The 24,726-nt window shown below is 42.2% G+C and overlaps 1 protein-coding gene across 3 annotated transcripts in view; it reads left to right on the plus strand.

Annotated features, from left to right (window-relative positions):
• The window catches only part of SRGAP2 (SLIT-ROBO Rho GTPase activating protein 2), a 193,574-nt gene that overhangs the window by 113,758 nt on the left and 55,090 nt on the right, over positions 1-24,726 (plus strand). For all 3 annotated transcript variants that reach the window (XM_065404521.1, XM_065404522.1, XM_065404523.1), the window contains exons 4-6: positions 10,397-10,459; positions 22,017-22,232; positions 23,085-23,213. In XM_065404521.1, the coding sequence (XP_065260593.1) occupies positions 10,397-10,459; positions 22,017-22,232; positions 23,085-23,213 (408 nt within the window). The remainder of the gene's footprint in view (positions 1-10,396; positions 10,460-22,016; positions 22,233-23,084; positions 23,214-24,726) is intronic.

The following is a 24,726-nucleotide window of genomic DNA, read 5'->3' on the forward strand; positions in this document are numbered from 1 at the left end:
TTGGAAACCAAATTTATGATCCAAAGAGTGTAAGTGGCAATGTTATGATATGGCATTGCTGCAACCTATTACGGTTGTAAATAGCTTTTTCACAGCCCAGTGTTTTCACCAAGTGGGATAAATTCCTCCTTGCTAACATAAGTCAAATGAAGAATGTATCAATTACTAGTGCAGCAGGTGGGGAGACCCCTACGTAGGTAAAGGACCCTTTGTAGGTAAAGAATGAACTATTGCATGAATGATGCAATTATATTGGACCATTGTGAAGTTATATACCATTAGTTTGGTTATCCCCATCATGTGGGGCATATATTTTATCAAGTACACCTCTACCCCGATATAATGCGACCTGATATAACACGAATTCGAATACAACACGGTAAAGCAGTGCTCCCGGGGGGCAGGGCTGCGCACTCCGGCAGATCAAAGCAAGTTCAATATAACGTGGTTTCACCTATAACGCGGTAAGATTTTTTTGGCTCCGGAGGACAGCGTTATATCGGGGTAGAGGTGTAGCTTGATGTCCTAGATTTTCTTTTGTCTCTAAACCAGGGAGAATACTAATGCAACAACAGGAACAGCAGGAAAAAACCTTAGGAGATCTTGTTATACAGGGACATGTGATAATAACTAAACAGACATACGTAAAAATGGTGAAGAATGGAGTTGTATAAAACATGCACAGGCATAGTCTCTAGATCACATGCATGCAGCATTTCCTAAGACTAGACCTGTCAGAAACAGACCCCTAAACGACAAGTGACAAAATAGCCTAGGCTCTAACTTGACCAGTATAATGTGTTACAGGCAGTGAGTAAAGCTTTCAAAAGTGCCTAAGTCACCTAGGCACTTCTGAAAATTTTTACCCAGTGTGCCTTGTCTGCATTAGACTTCTTAAATAGTGTTAGCTAACATCCCACCTTCACATCTTAGTCTAGACAAGGTCTTGAGAGTCCAAGAATAAAAAACCATTGCTATTAGACTTCTAGAGCTTTAATAACTACGGCTACGTTTCTGTCACGGAGGTCATGGATGCCACGGAATCCGTGACTTCTAGAGACCTCCATGACATTCTCTGCTTCAGCACCTGGGGCTGCGGGACTCTGGAGCTGGCAGCGAGTGGGGCCCCCTGCAAGGTTCCAGCAAGAGGGGGGCCCCCTGCAAGGTTCCAGCGACAGGTGACAGACTCCTGAGGGGCCCTCCTCAGGGTTCTAGTGATGGGCGACCTCCCACGGTGGAAGGGGGAGGGGGACACCTTGGGCGAGCGGCTGGGGGGTGTCCCGTTTTCTCTTCGGGGAAATTTGGTCACCCTGCAGCTTCTAGCTGCTGCGGACGAAGTGGGAACCCCACAGCCATCACAGTGGCGGGGGAAATCATGGAGCTGCAGCAGCAAAAGTCTCACACACAGGTCACTGATTCTGTGAATTTTTGTTTTTTGCCCATGACCAGTTGACAGCATTCTTCAACTCTTATTTACCACCACCCAAAATATTTTGACGGTCAGGTTGTAATGTTCAGTGGAATACAGAACAGCCAAGTAAGCATGCCGTAGATCCCCAAAATGTCTGGATTAAATTAGATGGGGGCTGGGAGATGGAACAAAGAGAGCGTTGAAACTGGTGCAGCATTCTGAGAATGAATGTTCCAGTTAAGTGTGGCAGCGACCTACAGGTCTGCCCATGGTTCAGACACAGCCCCTTGTAACAAAAGGTTGTGTGTGTGTGTGTGTGTGTGTGTGTGTGTGTGTGTGAGTGCGCACTTGTGGCAGCTCTCTTGACTGACTTGTCCTGGGCTGAAAAGGATGTTTGAGATGGGCAGCTTGAAAGGAAAATGCCGATGTTGCGAGTCAAGAATGCTGACGAGAGTCGCTCTTCTAATTTTGCTGAAATTTTTTTTCTGGTGGGTGCTGGTCATCATTTCCCTAATACAAAGAGTGTGGGGGTGGCTTTTTTGTGCCCAGTCCCTTTTTCCTTCACATCCTCTCAGCAATGCATATCTTTGCAGCAATACAGCTGAACCCATTGTGCTTGGCACCCCTTCTTCCCACTTCCCCAGCCCCCGAGTGTTCAGTGTACTTTTCATATAATGCCCTTTTCCAGGAAGAATGTAAATGCAATTCACTGAACTAGGTGACCTCCCAGGTCAAGAAGACAGAACTCATTGTTTCTTGAATGTTGAAAAACACAGAATCTACCTGAAATGTCACTAAGCTAATTAGAGGGTGACGTATGCATTCTTGTTGAAGCTATTATTACAGTTGGGCCTAAATAACCTAATGAGTTTCTAAGTTCTGATTAAATTTTAGTTTGGTTACAACTTCAGGCTTTTAAAACTGCAAACACAGATTTAACTTGAAACCTTTCCCTCCCATCCCCATCTCATATACTGTAGTCATAAATATATTTGATCCCTGCACCTCTGACTTTCTCTTTTCTTTGAGGTGTACTTATGGATTTTCAGCTTGATGGCTCTGATGATCATAAGGCTGCTGCACAACGGGATATCATATTAGAAATTCTCTTATGCTTTGCTTTCTACTGCAAGCATTGCTTTCTCCTTGGCTAATTTGATGTTAAAGTCCTTCTTCCTTCAGAGCTGTCTTGCTTTTTTTTTTTCCATCATGAAAGTAAATGTTCATTGATCAGAAATGGCAACAGCATCACCTCATAACCTGTGAACTCAAACACCCAAGGCTGAAGGCATGCCTGTTTCCTGTTATGGGCTCAATACTGGGAGAAATTCTATGGCTAGTGTTAGACAGGAGAGTCAGACTAGATGATTTTATGGTCTCTTCTGGCCTTCAGATCTGTGAATTGTATTCTTGACTGTGTCCATTTTGGGCCACCAAGATGCAGCCCAGGTGCATTATTGTTGGGCTCCTGGCATGACTTCACTGTTGTTCAGGTAAACATTTCCTCTTTTGGATACAAGAGATTTGTTTCTGCCCACTCTGCTAATATTCAGCATCACAGATACATTCTCTCCACAATGAGCTCTATGCTTAAATCTGCGCACAGGTATATTCCCTATGCTTGGCACCGTATAGAAGTACTGTACATGCATATGCAGCCTCTCATCCCGAAGGCTCCCAAGACACTATAAAATTAACAATCAATTCACCCACTACTGAGAGGGAGCCAGCTCTGGGAAGGCAAATGGCAGCTGTTTAAAAGCACATAGGAAGTGCAGAGCTATCCAACTGGAAATGCATTCTGCCTCCCTAAACTCTCCCTCTAATTACCCAGGTTGGAAGTTGGACAACTGCCTCCTCTGAAAAGTGCCATGGGATCTTTTAATAACCACAAGTGGTCAGAACTAAGTCTCATCTGGAAGAAGGCACCTCCAATAGTACAGCCCTCACTAACATTATGCTGGAGTATTTCTTCAGTACTGGGAAGGAAGAGCACCTGCTGTTGAATTGCCAATACCATGTTCTGTAACACCTGGCTCTTCTCCCCCCCCTTTTTGGGGGGGGGGAGGAAGAGAAGCAGACGGGGGGGGGGGGAAATCTCATCACCAGGTTTCTGCCTGCTTAGAGGTGGTGCCTGAAGATACCAACAACTGGAAAGACTGAACTCCTCTCACCGGTCTTTTTATCCATATCCCTGCATCATGTTCAGGAGGTGCCTTGAATTAGCAAAGCTTCTCAGCTGGCGTCATCAGTCTGTCTGTGTGGTGAGGTTTGGATCAGTGGTCTCTAATCTAGAAGCACTCCCAGTGGCTAGACCCTAGAATGCCAGTAATGTTCTCTCTCTGCTTCAGGTCCCTCATCTTTTAAAGTCATTCACTCAGCGATTTTTTTGCCATTGCCTGAGGCATTTCCTTTTGTCCTTGCCTTGCTGTGACTGCTCTACTTCCTGCAATACAATTTTTTTTCTCTCCGCTTCACTAGTACAGCCAGCTTCTAGGTCAACTCTTTCAACTCCCATTCCCTCAGCCTTATGCAGTGGAAATTGTACTGAGAGTAGCATTACATTAGTATTGCCACATTCTACAGCTCCTGAAATGATGCTTGTTTTCACAACACTGATTTTTCTTATCTTCATTTCCACGTTACTTGTTCCAATCTAGTAAGTGTGCAGTTTCTTCCTTCAGAGCTCATTTGTGGGGCTAGAATTTTGTTTGCTCTTCTGTTTCTTCTACCCTCTTCTCCTTCACCCTGAACTTGCATCCCCAGGATGTTCCAGCTCAGGTGGAGTTTGGGCTCTCAAGCCCCCCTGATCCCCTGTGCTTGAGAGCCAGAGCTCTAGCCTGAGCTGGAAGATCCACACTGCTAACTTTAGCACGCTAGCTTGAACCCTGCTAGTGCAAGTCTGTCTGCCTGACCTGGGAGGCTCGCTCCTAGCTGTACTCCAGACATATCCTTGGTGGCTTCTACCTCTTCTTAATTAGTTGCTGCTTCAACAATTCGTCCAATGAATGAGCAGTTTTCTTCAATAAATAAACAATAAGAAAGGAATTGGGTGAAAGGAAGATGGCTGGGACAGTTAAGGCAATTTAACCAACACACTGGTAAAAAAGCTCTTTTGGTGTGAAAAGATCAGTGTTTGGGGCACTTAAAACAGAGCCAGCCATTTTGGTTTCATTAATCATCCTTAAGATTAAGAAGAAGGCAGTCATAAAATCCTTACGAGCATATAGCTGCAGAGATGGCAGCATCTTCAGCTTTCCTTGGCTCCTAGTGATTTGAAGGAATGTGGGGAATATTATTGCACAATGCCTTGGGGACTGCAAATCATTGATCCTTCTTTTTTTCCTTCTTTCAATTACAAGTCTAGCACTCAAAAAGCAGAATACTTGTCTTTTGTCATGGCTCTAGCTTAGTTTATTTTCTTAGCAGTCCATCTGGCCACCCAGGGATGGGGTTGGGGCGGTGAGACTGGAACACATGAAAATTCAAACCATCTGAACTCAGGTTTCAGATGGCTCTGCTTATTTTGGTTTAAGAATATTTTTATTAGGGTCACAAGTGAATAATGTAAATTATTTTCACGTAAGTACATGCCAAGACACGGATTAGGTCACGGGTCATAGAGAGAACATTTAAAAGTTTACATATGTCAAAATGAAGGAATGGAACAAAATAATAATAATAGTTAGATTTAAGCAACAGGAGAAGTTTGATGCAGTAGATGGCCTCCTAAACCTGCTTCTTTTTCAGAAAAAGTCTCCCTCTAGGATTTTCATATGGTATTAATCACTATAGTATCTATAGCGAAAGACTGTGTCCAAGTACTTTGTCATTTTTTAATACCTAAAACTTCCCTAAACTTGGCACATAATCTGTGTGTGATCTAAGTGACCAAGTATTTGCCCAATTTCAGAAACACTGTATGTTCCTTGCAGTGTTAAAATAGGAGATACAGCAGAATGATTTACAGTTAGATTACATATTCTCCTCCCTCTTCCCCTATAAATCAGTATCGATCCTAACAATTTGGGCTATATGTTTTGGCCAGGAAATCGAGGTCCAGGCAAGTGTATATCTTTTTTTGAAGGGGGGGGGGGGGGACGACTAAATATAAGGTAGTGTGGGTAAACTTTGGAGTTTTTAACTATAAAAATGTTGAACTTGTGTGAGCTGCTTTACCCCTGTGGATATGAAACTTTTTTGTTGAATCTTGTGGCGCATGTAGGGTCAGTCAGACCAATAATGGAGTCCCACAGACCCACACCTGTTACAGCTTGAATCGAATAGCTCCCATGCAAGGAACATGAGAAGTCCACTCATGAAGCTATCAGAGCTTCTACATTCAAGGTGAGGAATAAGGGAATTAGTAAATCTAAAACCCCTGCTTCTGATCCCCAAGACTGTGAATGTAGCAACTGGCTAGGAGTCTTATTGAGTGGAGGATCTGGAATGGGGGGGGGGGGGGAAGAGGTCCAGTTCACGTCAGAACATTCACAAGCAAGGAAGTGTGAGGTCAGTGCTCAGTGTGTTTTTGTTTATAGCTCTAACATTTTACTACCCTATTTTAAAGGTGATGGGGTGGGAGAGAACTGTCTTAATTCTCCTTAACAAATGTAGAGTGACGCATTTCCAAACCTCCATAACTTAATTTGTTTAGCATTTTCATAGGAAAAAGACCCTCTGTATTTTAATGTCCTATAAAAGATATATTATAGCGCTGTGTAGAAGCAGTTATAAATGAGGTTCCTGCTTAGGAGAACTTAGTCTAAAGTGATGTTTTAAAAATGATTTAAAGTCCTCCTTGAAGCATGGCCTTTGTGTAAAAATGCAAGTAAAGCCATGAGTGTCTTTCCTTCCTGTCCCCTAACTTAAATATGGCCAAACAGGTTGCTCCTTTAACTTGTGGGGGGAAATGTGAAAATAGCTCCTAGGCTTCCAACTTTTGTATGCCAAACTGCAGCTGAAATATAAACCCCTAGAAAATTGGATTCTATATTAAAAAGGCTGGTACAATCTTATCTGTAGAGACATTAATGCTGCTGCTTTAAAACCTAGTGAATGGGGAGAAAAATCTGGATGAAATTACCTCTTGCCACATGTTTGAAATAGATTGACTCACCTGTTAATTGATTCTGCTTTTATTTTAATTATTAGTTGCATGTATTGTGGGCATGGCTGGCTTTTGAATGAGAGAGTGGTGGTGATGGTTGGGAAATACAGGCATTGCCCTCTTACTCCACTTACTCCCGCCTTCACAAAATATGATCTGGATGTGCTTCATTTTAAAACCCTTGGAAGTGAAAGGGTTCAGTGTGCCTTAGCTCCCCTCCTGTGTCTCTGAATGATCACAGCTATTACATTACAGATGGAAGAATTAAAGTGTTAAGGATTAGGCTGGGAGTGCTAAAACTGCATTTCAGAGATCGCTGCTGCTTTTAATACTGATATATGTGTTAGAGGAGCACCGCTCTGCAAGAACGCTGGCCCCCCAGGAGACCACCGCAGCAGCCTGAAAGGATGCATGGCCTAAAGGGACAACTACTACTGATGATTCGTTGCAGGTTAAAATCCTGCTGGAAAATATTTTTGATTTGGCTGGGTTATAAGTACCAGAGCTACTGTTAAGCTCTGAATCTAGGCCTCTTTCAGGCAACAATTAGAATGATAATGTTAAAAATTAAAATAAAAAGACTTTGCCCACAGCAAATTATTTTCTTCCCTTCAGTGTCCTGAGCTGTTTAGAATGATGACTCATTCTTTTCCATGAAGTTTAAAGAAAAGAGAGATTTTGTCTGATAACGTACAAAGGCAGGTCTGTTTGTTCTTTGCCTTTACTCCTCCCCCTTCTTTGGAATGCAGTTCATAGGATTTCTGGGACTTAATTGCTTTATCAGAAGGGTGTTACTAGATTTCATATGGGAAATTGTCCTCTTGTCCTCTGGTTAGGTTTTCATTGGAGGAAATTTCCCCCTTGAAATCGTGATCTGTGGGGACTAATGACAGTTAACTACTTTTTTCTTTCTTGTAAAGGACAGCATATAAGGGCACTCTGGATTAGAAAGTCACAGTTCCAGTACCTTTTTGGAAAGTATGATGGTCTTGGATGCCTGTTACAAGGCTATGATTAACTGCCTCTGTGTCAGCATCACTTTGAGTTTCCGAAGGCCCCTTGTATTTTAAACAGCATAGAATTTCACATTGGTTATCAAACAGTCATGTGCTCCATAGGGAACTGGACTTAAAGCAGTAAGTCAAAATCGCTTCAGCAGCCTGTTCAAATAAACAGGGATAATAGATGAGACATTTCTTCTCGAAGTCGTCAGCAGCAAGAAAGGAAACATCTGCCTGGGCTTAATTGTAATTTTATTGGCTTCATTTTTTCAAGTACCATGGGCTGAGTTATGTAAATTGTATGCTTGTGCAAATATTACAGCCAGTTGTATAACAGAGCTTTCTCTTGTTCTCTCATGCTCTTGCTATAGAAAAAGTTGCTCAGGCTATCGGAGAACCAGTGAGCAGAGGGAAGAGGAAGATACGATTTTCAGTGGACGCATGAGGCAGGGATGGTGTATGGGTGGGATGTACATGCATAAACACACAGAGAATCCAGAAAATTTTAAGCAGTCTGACTAGACACTTGTCGAACGTGCTTTTTGGTATATCTAAAAGCCTCAGTTTCTCATTTAAGCTTTTCAGATTGCAGAGGGAATAAATTGCCCCTTCTTGACCACCTGTTTTAGGCTCAGATCCTGTTTGTATTGAAGTTGAAGGAAAAGCTTCCTTGAACTCAAAGGGAGCAGAAGCAGTGTGTTAGCATGTGCACAAATGTCTAATGCAAGAAGACTTAATGTGCACAGGTATCCTCTTTTAATGATGTGGATATAAATAGGTGGTTCATTTGACAGCGTTAAATGCAGAGACTAGGCTACAGACTGCCTGAATGCAAGGTTTTGAAGTGTACAGGTCTTCCCACACTAATGTGCAGAAATACTATCTTATGTAGCCACCATTTGAAAACTTGACATTTGCCACTCTGTAATGATCGCAATAGCACAGGCTACTTTTGGTAGCCACGTAGCCTGCCCTGTTACCCTTGATTCTGATATAATCGCAACACTATCTTGAAAAACCCAGGTAGCCAAACACCAAGCATTTGGTTGCTGCCTTTGCTGTAGCAATGGGTGAAGAATAAGCTTTGATCCATCTTACTTAGGAGAGTTGTGAGTGTTGACAATTGGAAGGCAGGGGGATGAAATGCCATTTTAAATGAATCTGAGATGCTCATTGCTCTGTTTGTTCCTGTATTCCAGTGTTTAGCTACAGCCAAGAGTTTGACAGTGCAGCACTTTTATATGGCAGCTTCATCCAATCACAAGCCAGGAATGCCTGCCTGATGTCACCTGCCAAGGAATTAAAATAAAGACATAAAAAAAAATATATTTTTTTTAAATTGACACTTGGCTGCTGGCTAGTTGGAACCTTAACCAACCTTGACAACTAATCATGCCTCTGTGCAACTCCCATTTATTTTTCATGAGTTGTATTGCCTGGGCTATAACTCAGTAGCTCACTAGAACCAAGTGCCCTTGCTAGGGTGTGATGTGTGCTGATACATTAAAATTGTATTGTAGTGCTTGCAGTTTAAAAATAGCTGATGGTGTTGTCTGCCGGAGTAAATCCCATGTCTGGCTTTGTAATTTGAGGGGGAAATTGGGGGAGTTAACTGCAGAGTTCATAAATAGAGTGGGTGGGGTTTCCTTTTTTATATCTTGGCATTACCACTGCATTCAAAAATAAGTGTCTAAGCTAGTGGGTTTTGTACACTCTTCCGCATGCAGTGCCTGCGAGCTGTGGCCGGTCAAAACATAACCACTTTCCTGGGTCTGGTTTTATTCACAAAAGGCATGCAGACTGAAACACACAAATAAGCACTTCTTCCCAACTGGGGTTCATCTCCAGGAATGCTCATCCCCCACCCAAGATAGGTATATCTCCATATATTATTTTATCTCATAGAACTGGAAGGGACCCTGAAAGGTTATTGAGTCCTGCCCCCTGCCTTCACTAGCAGGACCAAGTACTGATTTTGCCCCAGATCCCTAAGTGGCCCCCACAAGGATTGAACTCACAACCCTGGGTTTAGCAGGCCAATGCTCAAACCACTGAGCTATCTTCTCCCCTCCCCCCTTTTTAATTTTTTTTTTTTAACCTTTCCAGAGAGCCATTTCCACCTTCTGTCCAGGTGCAAGTACCCATTGTCTCAGTGAGTCAGCCAGCGAGTTAAAATGAGGTTTAGCTCCTTGCTCTGTCTCACCAGCCTGTAATACTTGCAGAATCCCCTTTGAGCTCCCCCATTTAGTATATAATTGACATTCTCAGTATTGGCACCAACTGCAGATGCTGCACTCTGTGACCTATGGAACTTTAAGGATAGCAAGGACGAGAATAGGGCACTGAAGTAAGTATGTGTGAGAGCAATAGCTACCATACAGGACTCTGAACTTCAGGTACAGCTATAGGCTGCTGCTTTCCCAGCGTATAGAGATGGGTTTTGTTAAGGAGTTAACACACTTGGTCTTTAACTGTACGTGAGTCTTTATGGAGTCTTGGGGGGTACACGTGCTACTGTTCACTCATCTGGCAGTCATCTAAGCGTTCATTGACACCACATAGCGTAAGCTTTCCCAGCCAGGCATTATTTGTCTCTCCGAGTGGGGCTTCTCTTTGTGCTAGCTGAGAGAGCCATTGAAAAAAAGTGTTCAACCAAACCATCCCTCCTTTCTGTTTCGTGTCATTTGCCTGGCTGTATGCATAACATTTCATAGTATTAAAGCTGTTTGTGTAATTTGACCATAACTGTCTCTGAACTGAGCAGTTAAATGGTGCCTAATTGGGTCTAGATTATTAGCAGTGCGTGTGGCATGTTCATATCCTCCAACTATCCCCATTTTCCCTAATGGATCTCTGGCTCTCTTTTTGTTGTAGAGTAAAGAAGTTGGATTGCAGCTCCAGGAAGACTTGATGAAGGTCCTGAATGAGCTATACACGGTAAATCAGACTTCCTTCGTGAGTTCTTTTCATGCATAAGGAAATAAGTGTTTGAATTCTGCCTGCCTTCCTGCTGCTACAGCTGTTGCAGCAGAGACTAAGCCCTAGGGCTGATGCATGTCTACGATCTAAGTGAATTGAGGCAACGTGTGTTCACCAGTCTATACTGTACCATTAATTTTATTTTCACTCCATCTTTATCCTTGGGCTGTATCTCTGTCTGATCTGTTGTTGCTAAAGAATGTTCCACAGGGATTATGGAAAGTATCACGTTTTGGGATACATTTTTGGTTGTGTACATGTTACAGTACTGTGGTTGTGAGCTTTTAATTTCTACAGCAAACAAACCCAACACAATTGGCCCCATTCTCTCCAAATTGGGATGTAGTGCCTAATGTGACAGATCAGACTTTTCCACGCACTGTACCTTTTCCCCTACTTGAGGATTTATTGTAGATTTTCATATTTGGTTTATTTTCTAGATCCTGATTTCAGCAAGGTTTGTCTGCTGTGGGTTGGGAAGGAAGGGGATTTGAATTCCTGAATATGCCTATTATTAATATTTAACTCAGCATTTGGTTTCAGACAAAGCTCTGTACAGGACCCCCTCTCTAGGGATGAAACTCTGAGGCAGCTGAGATGCAGCCTTTTTTCCTGAAGGCTAAACAGTCTGTTGTAAATATGTTTTGTTTCTGCTTGAGATATCTGGAATGTGAGGTGTCTCCACGCACAAGATTTTTATGCACTTACTTTTAACAAAACCTCTCCCACAAATAAATTTTTCTCATACATTTTTATTGTATCATTGTAAAATAGTATCACAAATGTGCAGGTAATCTCTAAATGCAAGTGTAGGTTATTTAACTCCTCTAGTGCAAAGCATAGTAACCTTGACAGTAAGTGATGTCTGACTTCCTTCATCCCAGAAAACACTAGATAATTCTCAGTACCCTAAGTTGTGTTTTACTCTATTAATTTAAAAGAGCACACATTTTGTGTGCTACAAGTAGTGAACCCAGGAGAATAGGGATCCTAATTTTGGGTGTACCATATATTTATATAGCACTTATCCAATTCTCTGGCTGCTGCATAAAAAATTAAAAGCAGTATAACTCATAATTCAAAAGACCATAAACAGACATCCCCTTCCTCACCACAGCATTTTCTCTCAGCTGCTTAATATACCTTTCTTCTGTAATTATATTTATTATAAATACATTTCCCATCCCAGCATACTCCAGTGATGTCCCCAAATCTTCACTTTGGTTGACAAAGGGTGGAGGAGAAGATTTGCAATGACATGGACACTGTACCGCTAACCCAGGGGTCGGCAACCTTTCAGAAGTGGTGTGCCGAGTCTTCATTATTCACTCTAGTTTAAGGTTTCATGTTCCAGTAATACATTTTAACGTTTTTAGAAGATCTTTTTCTATAAGTCTTTAATATATAACTAAACTATTGTTGTATGTAAAGTAAATAAGGGTTTTAAAATGTTTAAGAAGCTTCATTTAAAATTAAATTAAAAGGCAGAGCCCCCCGGACCAGTGGCCAGGTCCCGGGCACTGAGAGTGCCACTGAAAATCCACTCGCGTGCCGCCTTCGGCACATGTGCCATAGGTTGCCTACCCCTGCACTAACCCATTCCTCTTTACCAGGAAGTAGTTGTCCACGTCACAACATGCAGCCTTTGGTATGTTTCTCGGTATCAGTTTAGGAGAGTCTATGACTGGTGCAACAGGGAGGCTGAGGTTTTGAAATGAGATGTTTTGGCAGAGCTGTGTGGGTAAGCCGCTTCCATTGCCAGCCAACATCATATTCAGCTTTCAGCTAGTGTTGCCTGTATTTTTTTAGCATTCATAATGATGTGGAACCAGGCTGCAAAATCTGGTTCTATGTCCGCCTCTGTTCCCTTTTCCCCATCTCTGACTCAGACTTCTGCCAACCTATAGTGCTGTAAATTAGGCCAGCCCTTTCCTTAGCCTTGGGGTAACAATTGAGCGCTGCCAAAAGGTTGTGGTACATCAGTTATGGTACATCTACAGTAGAACCTCAGTTATGAACTGACCGGTCAACCACACCTCATTTGGAAACAGAAGTACGCAATCAGGCAGTGGCAAAGACAAGAAGGGTCGGGGGGGGAAGCAAATACAGTACTGTACTGTTAAATGTAAACTGCTAAAACAATAACGGGGAAGTTTTTAAAAAAAGATTTGACAAGGTAAGGAAACTGTTTCTGTGCTTGTTTCATTGAAATTAGGATGGTTGAACCCAGCATTTTACTTCTGCATAGTAAAGTTTCAAAGGTGTATTAAGTCAATGTTCAGTTGTAAACTTTTCCAAGAATAACCGTAATGTTTTGTTCAGAGTTACAAACGTTTCAGAGTTATGAACAACCTCTATTCCCGAGGTGTTCGTAACTCTGAGGTTTACTGTACACTTGGGGGGAAGCCACAGCAGTGATTCTCAGAGCCCAGGTCTATGGACTCAGGCTCGTGCTATGGTGCTAAAAATAGCAAGGCAGACCTTCCCACTCAGGCTGGAACTTGGCTCTAAAAGCCAGCTTGAGAGGGTGGGTTTCAGAGCTCCAGCCTGAGTGGAAACACCTACATTACGCTATTTAGCACCATAGCACGAACCCTAGTTTGTAGACCCGGACTCTGAGACTCACTGCTGTGGCTCTTTTATGCACGTATGTTACCACAGAAGGTCATGTGTACTGCTCATCTGGTCCTAGACATGGAAATTGGAGTGTCTCCTGTTGTCACAGGTCTAGCCTGTGAATTCTTTTTAAAGTAAAGAGTAGTTGAGAAGAAAACTGTAGGGTTGGGGATGGTTTTAAAATGCTGGATAAAAGTACTACTGGTAGAACATACAGCAATGCAAGTCAGATGGTGGCTGATGGGTAACTGCTGTTCTGGTGAAGTATTTCAGTGCTGACAGTGATCTTGCCATTAAAACCTGAGTGTGGGTATTGTTCCCTTTCTTGGTAGCTTGGTAGTTGTTTGTAATTGGGATTTGGTGGGATTCAATGCAAAAAGTCAGGACACGGAGATGAGATTTGCTGATTTAAACACAAACGTCCTTTGAGCGATGCAGTTAAAGAATTTTTTGTTCTGGGACGTGAAACTCAGATGACTCAATTTGTTGGAATCCAAAACTGGATAGTGGTCAAAGTTGATAATACTGTGCAATGTCTACTCACAGCCAGACTCCTCCAAGAGTCCAGGGGGAATCCCAAGAAGTGGAGCATTTTCAGAAACTCCAAACGTCTTCCTTTTTTATGAATACTAACTTTGAAATTGCAATGCCCTTGGGAGAATCCATTTAGGGACCCAATTGGGACAGCCCTTCTCTTGGGCCTTGCTTGGTTGGAGGCATCCCAGTACAGTCAAGTACTGGCTGCTATTGGGCAGGGGTGGTGTCACACAGTTCATGACTCAAAGCTCTGGCCAACCTGGGGATTAGCTCCCAACCAATCGGACGCCCCCTCCTTCGGTTTCTCCGCCCGGAGTCTCGCGCTGTATCTCTCTGGAGTCAGGTTACTCCCTTTTCATCACTTGGGGTCTTCCATCCAGCCAAGTCGCTGTAGTCCTCCTCTTCTGGGATCAAAGTTCCACTGGACACTCCGGCAGTCTTCTGATCCACTACCCAGACTGTGCCACTTGCCCAGCTGCTAGTAGGGGAACCTGGGTCTTTCCACTACTCAGCCCAGGGACCCTGTGCCCAGCAACCACCATCTGCTCAAGCTCCAGACTTGTTGCTGTTTCCCTGGTCTCTTCCCTATCTTCAGGCCCCCCTCTGGGTTACTCTTGGAGCTTCCTGTGCTTCTTGTGGCTGTTTCACCCCCTGGCGGGTTCTTGCCAGAGTCTGTATTCCAAGGCAGGAACTCAGGGCTCACCCCGCCCATAAGCTCCTCCTGACCTATTGCCAACTTCCCTCCATTTTAGGGAGTGACGGTAGCGTTCTTCCCTTCAGCCCTCTCTTAACACCAATTTCCTTCCTTTATGCCTAGCCCAGCTCCTCCCTCAGCTGGGTTCATCAGGTGTTGGGCCTTATCAGCCCCAACTCTCCTCCACCTGCAGCCTGTCATGGGGGTAATTGTCCCTTTTTACCCAGGCAGACTTTGTATGGGATAGACACCCCATCATAGGTGAGTAAGTATTTAAATGAGGACCTCCCCCAACTTTGGAAAGTCTTATCACAGATTTTCATCCGAATACCAGAATCATTGCTTTTCTCTCACTGTGCAGACATTTTCTTCTTGACCCTTTCATCCTAACACCTTTACATTTCCCATCTGGAGCCCTGTTCTGCCTTGATAGTTTCCCATTTCTTTCATTTTGTTGTTTTAAACTATCTTTATTTAGGAAGTTTTTTAACAGGTTTACAAATCCTAGCCATGTAGATATCAGAGACAATGCAATTATTACCACAGTGAGCTTTTGTTTAGAGAAACATTATACAGTAATGTAATTATTGGATTTCTCTAACAGGGTGTTACCATGTTACACAGTAGCATCTTCACACTACCCAGGACGTTCATTTCTAGTGATTTTATTAAAATTAGTGAATTCTCTGATTACACATTTAATAGACCATCAGTGTCTATCAAATGTTGATATTCCAAAAAATAATTGACAGATGTTCTGGGTTTTTGCAGGTGAATGTATCTGGAGTATTAAATAAATGACCAAACATATAAGTACCTATTTGTCCTTTATCTAGTTTGCTGGGTATTTAACCATTTTCTGTGGTTAAACAGAGGTTATCAGTATCTGAGCAGCTACTAGCAGATGAGATTAACCTTTTTTTTCCCCCTTGTATGACCATTTCCTCTAGGAAGCCCCAGGAGGTTTTACCTAAGGATCATTTGGTAACAAATATCCAATAATTTGTGATATTTGGTTAAAATTACATCCCGGTACTGTACTCTTCAATGACTGGACATCACCCTATATACATAAAATCTCCTCATTAACCACAATTTCTCCAACATTTATCCCCCATTCCATCTTTATATAATTTTCAACCTGATGGGTTTGAGGTGCTATTGAAAGAATATCTTAAAGAAAATTGCTTTTATTGTGCTACAGATTGAAGTTGCTGATCCTTCCCCTCCCCCCCCAAATCAAATCCCATTTTTGTGGGTAACTTGTCCATTCAGGTCCTTTTTCCAGCAGTTTCACCATTTCTTGATGATTCAGTACTGCATTGAGGTCATTCTGATTGCTGGACCCAGTTCCCAAAGATCCTGCCTTAATTTGTGCCTGCTACCAGCTGCAGAGGCATTTCTAAAGGAGGGAGAACAAGGGATAACAAATGTTTAAAAGAACCCCAACTGCCCTAAAGTATTTAAGAGGGTATCTTCTACATGAGTCAGACAGGCATAGTGATTGTATGTGGCTGACTTGAAGAAAAATAACCTTGCTGCAGAAAAAAGCTGTGTAATTTCAGTGGAGAAGACCACCGTGTACATGTGGTCCTCCTGTGTTCCAGAAAAACAAGTGACACCAGGAAGACAGCCACCATCTGTCCTTTCTGTTCTGCAGTGTATCCAGCACAAACTCAAAGGAAGAGGCATTGTCTGGGGAAGGAGAAGAAATATGTTCATAAAGCTCGCCTGCTGTTCTGGGGCTTTCCTTCTTGTGCAGCTGAATGAAATACGTTTGCTGTTGATTAAATCTGTCCTTTCATCATCTGTTAGTGAATTGCTTCTATTTTAGAAACATGCCCTGCAAACATTTTTTCTGTGGGGTTGTTGCACGGAACACCTTGTTTTTTGCCTAATGATCTGGGTTGCTGATATGTTGTGGTGTAAATTCTTTCCTTACCCCTCTTCTCCTGAAAAGACGCTTCAGAAATGTGTTTGAAAGTCAGAACATATTGACCCTAGGGTGGAGCTTGGGTATTAACCGCTAACATTACAGTAGGGAGGGGTGTTTCTCTGAAATCATATATACCAGCAAAACCCCAAAGGAGGAAGTTCAGCATTGGAGTGTTAAAGCCAAATATTTAGGCTAATCTTTGAGAAAGCAGTAGAGTTCAGGAAGGGAAGAAAAAAAGAAGAAAATTCAGCACATACCAGAGCTCTTGGTGCTGGAACAGTTAGAATGGCATTTTTAACACTGTACCACAGAAACACAGCTGCTGATTCATGGCAATTTTGATATTATACTGGCCTGATAATGTAATAGTTTTGCTCTGCGTTGCCATGCAGGAGAGTGAGTGGTGTTTTTGGTTTATCTCACCCCTGCTCTCCCCTGGGAGCAGTTAGTATTACTGAATCAGCAAGTTTATCCCTGGGGAAGACATTTTATATTGCTTAAAGGCAACTCCAAGCAATGACTGTTAAGTAGCAGTGTGATAGAATTCATGGGCATTCCATGCAGATTTTTCTAACAGTGGTTGCATGACATAGTCTTGAATGGTATTAGATGTCCAGCATTGCTTTGTGCAGCAGGGATATTTGCAGGTTTTTCTTGTTGATGGCAGTGGAGTTATGCTAAGAATAAACGTGGCTCTATAAATTATGAAATCAGGTCACGTTGTCTGGTTTGCCTGCCATAGGAATGGCCTCTCGTTTGCTGGCTTAATCTAGGCTTCATTTGTGTTTCTCTCTCCTGTATTATGTATGGGTAAGGGCTCCTACAGCAGAAAAGGTACCTGCCTCCAGACGCTTGTCTCTTCAAGTATTTTGTTTAACTTAAATTGCACTAAGTATACACAGCACTTCAGATGATAAGATAACGACCCAGAGGAACTTATGTACCAATATATGCGTGTTCAGGACACCAGTTTCTCACAAGTCATTGAGCCAGGTATTGAAGGAAGTTATCTTAAAGCACTCAGCATTGGAAAAATCCTTTGTCAGTTTTCCCTAAGCACCCCAATGAACATTTTATTAGCGCATGAATAACCTTTGCAGCCCTGGCAGAGACTAGAAATTCATTCTTTCTTTTTAAAATTTCAGATCATCCCTTTTCTGAATATTCTTTTCAAATTACAAAGAGAGGAACCCCCACCCCAACCATACTATATAGTAGCTCTCTTTCTAAGTGGATCAAACTTAATCACTGGCCATTCAAGTTTCTTGTAGTTTCTGCCATGAATAACATGCCACTAGCAAAATGAGTGAATGAGAATGTTAACTTCTTGGGTCCAGATGCACATCTGATACTGCTCTATTGATTCTAGTGAGGTTGTGCCCGTTTGTACTAGGGCTTAATTTGGTTTAGGATGTTGACTGGTTGGGCAAGAGAGAGCAGTTGTAGTTGGGACTTCTAGAAATGCCTTTGCATATGAACTACTCTTGCTACTGTCTGCCTAACGGACAACAATCACTTCAAATTTCAAGTAAATCAGAACAAACTCACTGCCCCGTTTCCTTTAGATTTCATCTATTCATGGAAATTAGAGATGGCAAATGGGGAGGAGGGGGCGGAGGGGTGTGTGTGGGAGAGAGAGAGAACAGGATTCTACAGAACTTTCATTCAAAATGGTGTATTGTTCTGTTGCAATTGCCTTTTCTCCACTGTAACTGCCCTTACTAAATAACTTTTATGGGAATCAGTGGACTAACCATGAAAAAACAGCTTGTCTAAACTGGCTCTAAGGAAGTTTCTGATCAGCTGCCCAGTTTGCAGAAGTGATGAGCAACGGTCTTGAAACTAGATGAACCATTCATTGGGATTCAGTTTTCATGCAACTTTGTGCAAATGAATTTTTTGAGTCCATTGACATGAGCAGCACTTGTGGGTGTTTGTCTTATAAATCAATTAGGCCTGAAATAATGTTTTATATCAGCTTAAAACATCTGATGAGACCAGTTGATGCTCTCACAGAGCAAATGAGGAGAGTTTTATGTTCAGTCTAGTTTTAAATTCAGCCATGTCACTGTTTATCCCATTCATTTTGTGGCCACATGTCACAGTTCAGGTGCAGCACTGACCATATAGGTCTTAAGTCATTACATGAAACCAGTGCCTCACCTTAGCATTTGAGTCTGTAGTTGGATCCTGTGAGATTAGTGGTCTTGCCTATTACAGATGACAATCCATTAACCCTGAAGTTATTTCATCAGCAATATTGTGCTTGGAGATCCTGCTGATCTGCAGCAATCATACCTTTGAAAATTCATGTCTTGTCAGTATGCCTGTTACATGCCATCCCGGTCTGGTTACCTGCAGATTAGCAGCCATATAAATTGGGAAAGTGGATGTAGCAATTGCATCCTCACTCTAAGATCTTGTACACCAGCCTTGGGAATTTACTATCTGAGACAACTGATCACCATTAACTTGATTCTGCTTTTTAATTTCCCGGGGCAGATTTTGCTAAAAGAAATGATATTTTACCAGTCTTTTGACTTCCCATTTCTTAAGTTTCTGAATCTTTCACATGTTTTGTAAATATATTACCTTGAAGATTAGTCAGTAAGACGACTGATGCTTAATGCAACAATACTTCATTTTCAATACCATGAAGAAAATTCACAATGCAAACATGAAGTGGGAAAAAACCCTGTGACTCTCTGGCATATGCCTTCAGGAATCTATTTTATTTAAGAATTTTATGTCCTGGTCCTGCTGTCATATTAATCTGTTCTTTGGCTGCGGTGTTGACCCCAGCTGGCCATAGTGAGTCAGCACTGACCCCATTGCCAAACATGGAGCAGGCACAGAGGCATCGTCAGCAGGATTTCATTAAAATTGGATTTTTATTAATTTTTTTTCTCCCTGCCAGCTCCCTTTCCAGCGATAGAGGAAAATAGACGTCTGTGCAGTTTACAGCTACTATAAATGCCTGCTTTCTAGTCTAGGCATATGTTGTAGTTGAAAGTCTGTGTGTAAATTATTCAGAAGGTCTCTCTTAATACTGACACTGTTCATGTGCTCTTTCATGTTTAAGTATAACTTCTCTCGGTAACTGAGAACCTTCACTGATCTTTGAGTGAGGATAGAGCATATATCTCACTTAAGTGAAATTATGTTAAAGTTCAGACTAAGGTGAAATGGGCATAAATGGCTTTGCATCTTAAAACCAAATGGCTTCCAAAGGGAATTGGGCTGAAGTCAGGACTGCAATATTGGGCCCTGTACTCGGATAACCTTTACTGGCCACTTATCAGCCTATTATCATCAGTGCCTATTTCCACTGCAAGGTCATTTTTAATTGAGGGTGGATAAACCAGTTCAGATGTCATGCCCTTTTTCCTCTCTTCTCCTGGTTTACACAAAACTAGATCCAGGTGTTCTCTGAAACTAAAATATATCGTGGTTCCCCCCCATCTTCTTAGTTTCCATATTCGTTGTGCACTTCTGCCCTTCCAAGTTCCAACTCTGGAAATACCTGAAACTCTCAAAAGACTCAGACTTTAAGGTCAGAAGGGACCAATATGATCATCTAGTCTGACCTCCCGCATGATGCAGGCCACAAAAGCTGACCCACTCCTGGAATAATTCTCTCCCTTGACTCAGCTGTTGAAGTCCCCAAATCATGATTTAAAGACTTCAAGTCGCAGAGAATCCTCCAGCAAGCGACCCCTGCCCCATGCTGCGGAAGAAGGCGAAAAACCTCCAGGGCCTCTGCCAATCTACCCTGGAGGAAAATTCCTTCCCGACCCCAAATATGGCCATCAGCTGAACCCCGAGCATGCGGGCAAGATTCTCTAGCCAGACCCTCCGGAAAAAGTTCTCTGTAGTAACTTTTAATATCCCATCATTGACCATTGTTACTAATTACCAGCGATGGCATGTTATTGACCTATTGACTAAAATCACGACAGTGTTCTTAGGAGACTTGCAAAGGCTAAAGTTGTGGATCCAAGAGGTTCAGATATGTATCTGAACTGACTGAGGTTTGCCCATCAGGACTTTGCATGCACAGACCTTGTATCTCACTTGGAAACCTTTTGAGGGATGAAGGTCCCATTAATGCATAATCCTAATTTTAACTACAAGAGGACCACAAAGACTAAGGTGCTCTAAAAGCCTAGAGCAACATGTTCTTCCTTTTGTCATTGCTAAAGAACATCAATATAAATTATTTTCCAAGACTAGAAGCCTCCGGGCCGATTGAGCTTCTGTATGAAATATGAATAAAGGCACCTCTCATTATTACATTACAAAGATGCATATTCATATCCCACTATCCAAATGATGATGACATGTGGCACTGGCAAAACATCAAATCAGAGGCTTGTGTGTCTCTCCTACATCTTCAGATGTACTTGGAATAATGTATAAAACGTGGCATTTGAGTAGCTAGATTTTAGCATGACATTTTTATCAGTAATTTTTTATGCAAATGTTTCTCTTTACAAAACACTCAAAGCACTTCCCCTCTGAACCTTACAGTGCATATCTCCCTAGAGCCCATTCCTTTCTCACACCATCCTTTCCTACTGGAACCAGCAACAGGACCTCAGCAAGCAGTGTTGTGCTGTTGTTCACTCAGCAGATAGTACAAAGGGACTGATTGTGGGCCTCAAACTCAAACTATGGGAGTGAAAACGTTAAGGAAAATACATGTATATGATAATTATCCAATGCGGTACAACCCTCCTCGGTTATGTTAAGGGAATCAGCTGGTCTTTTATTAGTTTTTTGGTATTTTAAAAACAACAACAAACTGTCGACCTCAAGTTGTGTTTAAATAAATTAAATATGGATCTCGGGCTGATGCAGAGAAGTGACAGGCAATGGCCACTGAAGCCAATGGGAGGAAGCCACTGATTTACACAGGGCTGCATGAGATTTGTGAATCCCCAGTGACTGGTTTCATTGAGTTTTGAGGCTATAGCTCAAAATTTTTGGAAACCAAGCGGATACCAAAACTTACCATGCAACTAATTTAGGGAAATAGGTTTTTTTTCCCCCTCACAGGTTAGTCCATTGGCTTCCACTAAAAGGATCTTAGTGAGGCCAAAATTATATTATGGAAAAAGCACTCCAAATCAGAGCTGAATAATAACCCAGTTTGATTCCAGAAGTATTCTGAGAACCCCAGTTTCATAAGTGCACATGCTTTGTCCCTGTTCTGTGGTAGGATGTTGTTGTCACCATTAGAACATGGATAATGGGTAGCTGTTTTAAAACCAGTTTCAGTAAGGAACTATTACCTTTTTGCCTTTTATTTTGAAGGATACTTTGGCCATCTTGAAGTAATGTTTGTGATCTGTAGAATGACATCAATTTGTTTTAAAGATAAAAGCACTGTTTGATTTCCCCACCCACCCCAGTGAATAAAATCTCTAAGCACCTAGGGCCTAGTCTATACTGGGGATTTGTCCCAGTTTCAGCAGTCAGTGGCAAGCCACTGGTGTGCAGAAACCTGGTGTAGATAGCTATAGGCAAGGGTTTGCACTGGTGCAGCCTTTTCCAGTTTCATTAGTGCAGATATATTGGAGGCTGAAACAGAGGCAAATATTCCATGTTGAGAAGGCGTACATAAAACCTGTGAGCATCTAGCATGTTTGTCTTTGGGTACAACAAGCTCATCCTTCTCAGAACATACAAAACCATGCTGCTATGTGACTGCTCAATGATCTCTCTTGCAGGTGATGAAGACTTACCACATGTACAATGCAGACAGCATCAGTGCTCAGAGCAAGCTGAAAGAGGCAGAAAAACAGGAAGAGAAACAGATTGGGAAGTCGGTGAAGCAAGAGGACAAACAGACCCCACGCTCCCCTGACTCAACTTCCAACGTTAGGTTTGAAGAGAAACATGTCCGACGGAGCTCAGTCAAGAAAATAGAGAAAATGAAGGAGAAGGTAAATGAGCAGTGACACTGAGGAAGTAAATGGTGTTGGAAGGAGAGCTTTGCAATTATTCACCAGAGTGACTGCTGAGAAGTTTCCTGTTAGTGATACTTACATTCAAAACACAACATTATAATGCAGGGTTAAGGATGCAATGTTAGGAAATGCAAAGGTTAGCATTGTCATTAACTTGGCTGGATAGCCCAGCAGCCAAATTTTGTAATTATCTTCAGTATGCATAGATGCTGCAGAGCCAAAGCCTCTTTATTTGGAGAGAGGTGAGGCTAAAAGGTAAGGAATATCTTCCTTAAAGTTGCTCTTGGGCAGGTTATTGCCTTCTCCTCAACGTTAATGGGGTAGTAAGATATGGGGCCAGATCATTACCAACTGATGTTGCAGCAGCTGAGGGTCTGGCCCATGGTATCTGGAGGCGCGCAAGCAAACACGGGCAAATGTTAATCCCTACCTCTTTCCTTAAGCAGAGCCACATACTTTAACAATCAAATTAAGTGGCCCAGGGGACTTGCCTGTCTGGAGGTCGACTGAAATGACATCTTGTTTTTAAGTCACCTTATAATGTTGTAAGACCATCTAACATTTCACGCCCTCCACTCCCTCATCGTTTGTGGGTTGTCTGCAGGTAAAGCCCTAAATGCAGGGCTTTACTGATTTACTGATTGTCTGATTAACAATCTGAGTTGATCTAAATTAAGCCTTGGAATTTTGTGAGATGAAATTAGTTCCCAAATGAAGGTAAATGAGCATTGAGATGAGGTGTAATTGTTCTGAGGGCACAGTTTGTTCTGCCACCAAGAAGTTTTTTTTTTTTTTTTTTCGAATGAACTCTTTTTTGTTTCTTTTCAGCGCCAAGCAAAATATACTGAAAATAAACTGAAGGCCATTAAGGCAAGAAATGAGTATCTGTTGGCTCTGGAAGCCACCAATGCATCTGTGTTCAAGTATTACATCCACGACCTGTCTGATCTCATTGATGTAAGTGCGCTGCTACTTGGGTGAATGTCGTTCCCATTAACCCCACTGTGTGCATCTCCTCCTTTAACCCCTTTTGTGCTAGCATCCTTTGTAGCCCCTCTGCAATGATGGCCTGCAATGTTGTCTGCCTGAAGAGCAGAACAGGCCCTGATCACTACGTTGGGGAAATGTACCAGGTACAATAGTCAGTAGTAAAAGGGTTAAGGAGGCTTTTCTTAAACAGTTGCTTGGCAAAGGGAGTGTTAAAAAGAAGGGGAGTTTGTACAATGGGCACAGAATACAGAAATCTTTATAAAGAGGGAATGCTTCATTTGTTTCAGTTTTTATACGTACTGTTTTAAGCAAATCCCCAAGATTATAATTGAAAGAGACAGGTTTTTGTAAAAAAGGAAAATGTGTTTGTAAAACTATAAAACAATTGGCAGAAGGACTCAAAGGCAGATGTAGCTCCCAAAACTGCTTTTAACTCTTTTTTTTTTTTTTTTTTTTTAAATTGTCTAACTTTCAAATGTATGGTGTCTCTTTATAGAATGTTCAGTGAGATATGTAGAGAGCCATGCTCCTGTATCCAGGACCTCCCGCTGATTCAAATCCACACAGGTGTCCAGTGATGTAACGTGTTTCCAACGGCTGCTATTTGAACTGCATAATATAAGATTTGTGTTAGGCCAGTTCACAGTGGCAAGGTGTATGTATCACCAACAGTCCCGCTAATTCCCACTCCTAGCTCAATGGTAGTCTCAGCAAAGGGGGAAGAAAGAAATGGTCTATGGAAAGAGAACTCTCCTGTTCCCTAGAAGAGTCCCATCAAGCTTAGGGTTGGGGCAAATTATCATAAAGCAGTATGTATGGCTAGTTGCCCTGCATCTGCCTATGTGGTACACATTCTGCGGCTAAACAGAAGACCTCAGTCTCCTGGAGTGGCAATTTAGCATGTTTCTCTTAGCGCTAAATTTTGTTTTATTAAAGGTATACACTGAATAAGTAACAGCTACTTTTATCATCTCTACCTTAACATTCACACTTGTTGGAAACCTCAGAAAAGCCACTTTGGGAGTCTGAGATGATCCAGGGCTTGTCTTCCCATATGGCGCTACAGTGGTGCAGCTGCAGCAAAGATGGTCTTACGCTGACGGGGGAGCTGCTCCTGTCGATGTAATTAATCCACCTCCCGGAGAGGCAGTAGCTGTGTCAGTGCTATCTACACGGGGGGGAGGGGAGCTTAGGTCGATATAACTACCTCGCTCAGGGGTGTGGATTTTTCACCCGAGTGATGTAGTAATGTAGTGTAAACCTGGTCCCAGTCTTTCAGAGCTAGTGTTGATTAATGTTTTCCTCTAGTGTGAGTGCCCTGCCCCACCTCACAGGCATAAGCTGCATTGAATTAGTTCTGCTCATCAAGTCATTGATTGCTATTGGATCCCACTTTGTTCCATTTCTTGATGACAACCCTAATATTTCCCTGTAATCGAGGTTAAAACCATCTTTGCTGAGCCCTGGGGGAAGTTGTGTG

This window comes from Emys orbicularis, chromosome 4, assembly GCF_028017835.1.
Source record: "Emys orbicularis isolate rEmyOrb1 chromosome 4, rEmyOrb1.hap1, whole genome shotgun sequence".
NCBI classification, from domain to species: Eukaryota; Metazoa; Chordata; order Testudines; family Emydidae; genus Emys; species Emys orbicularis.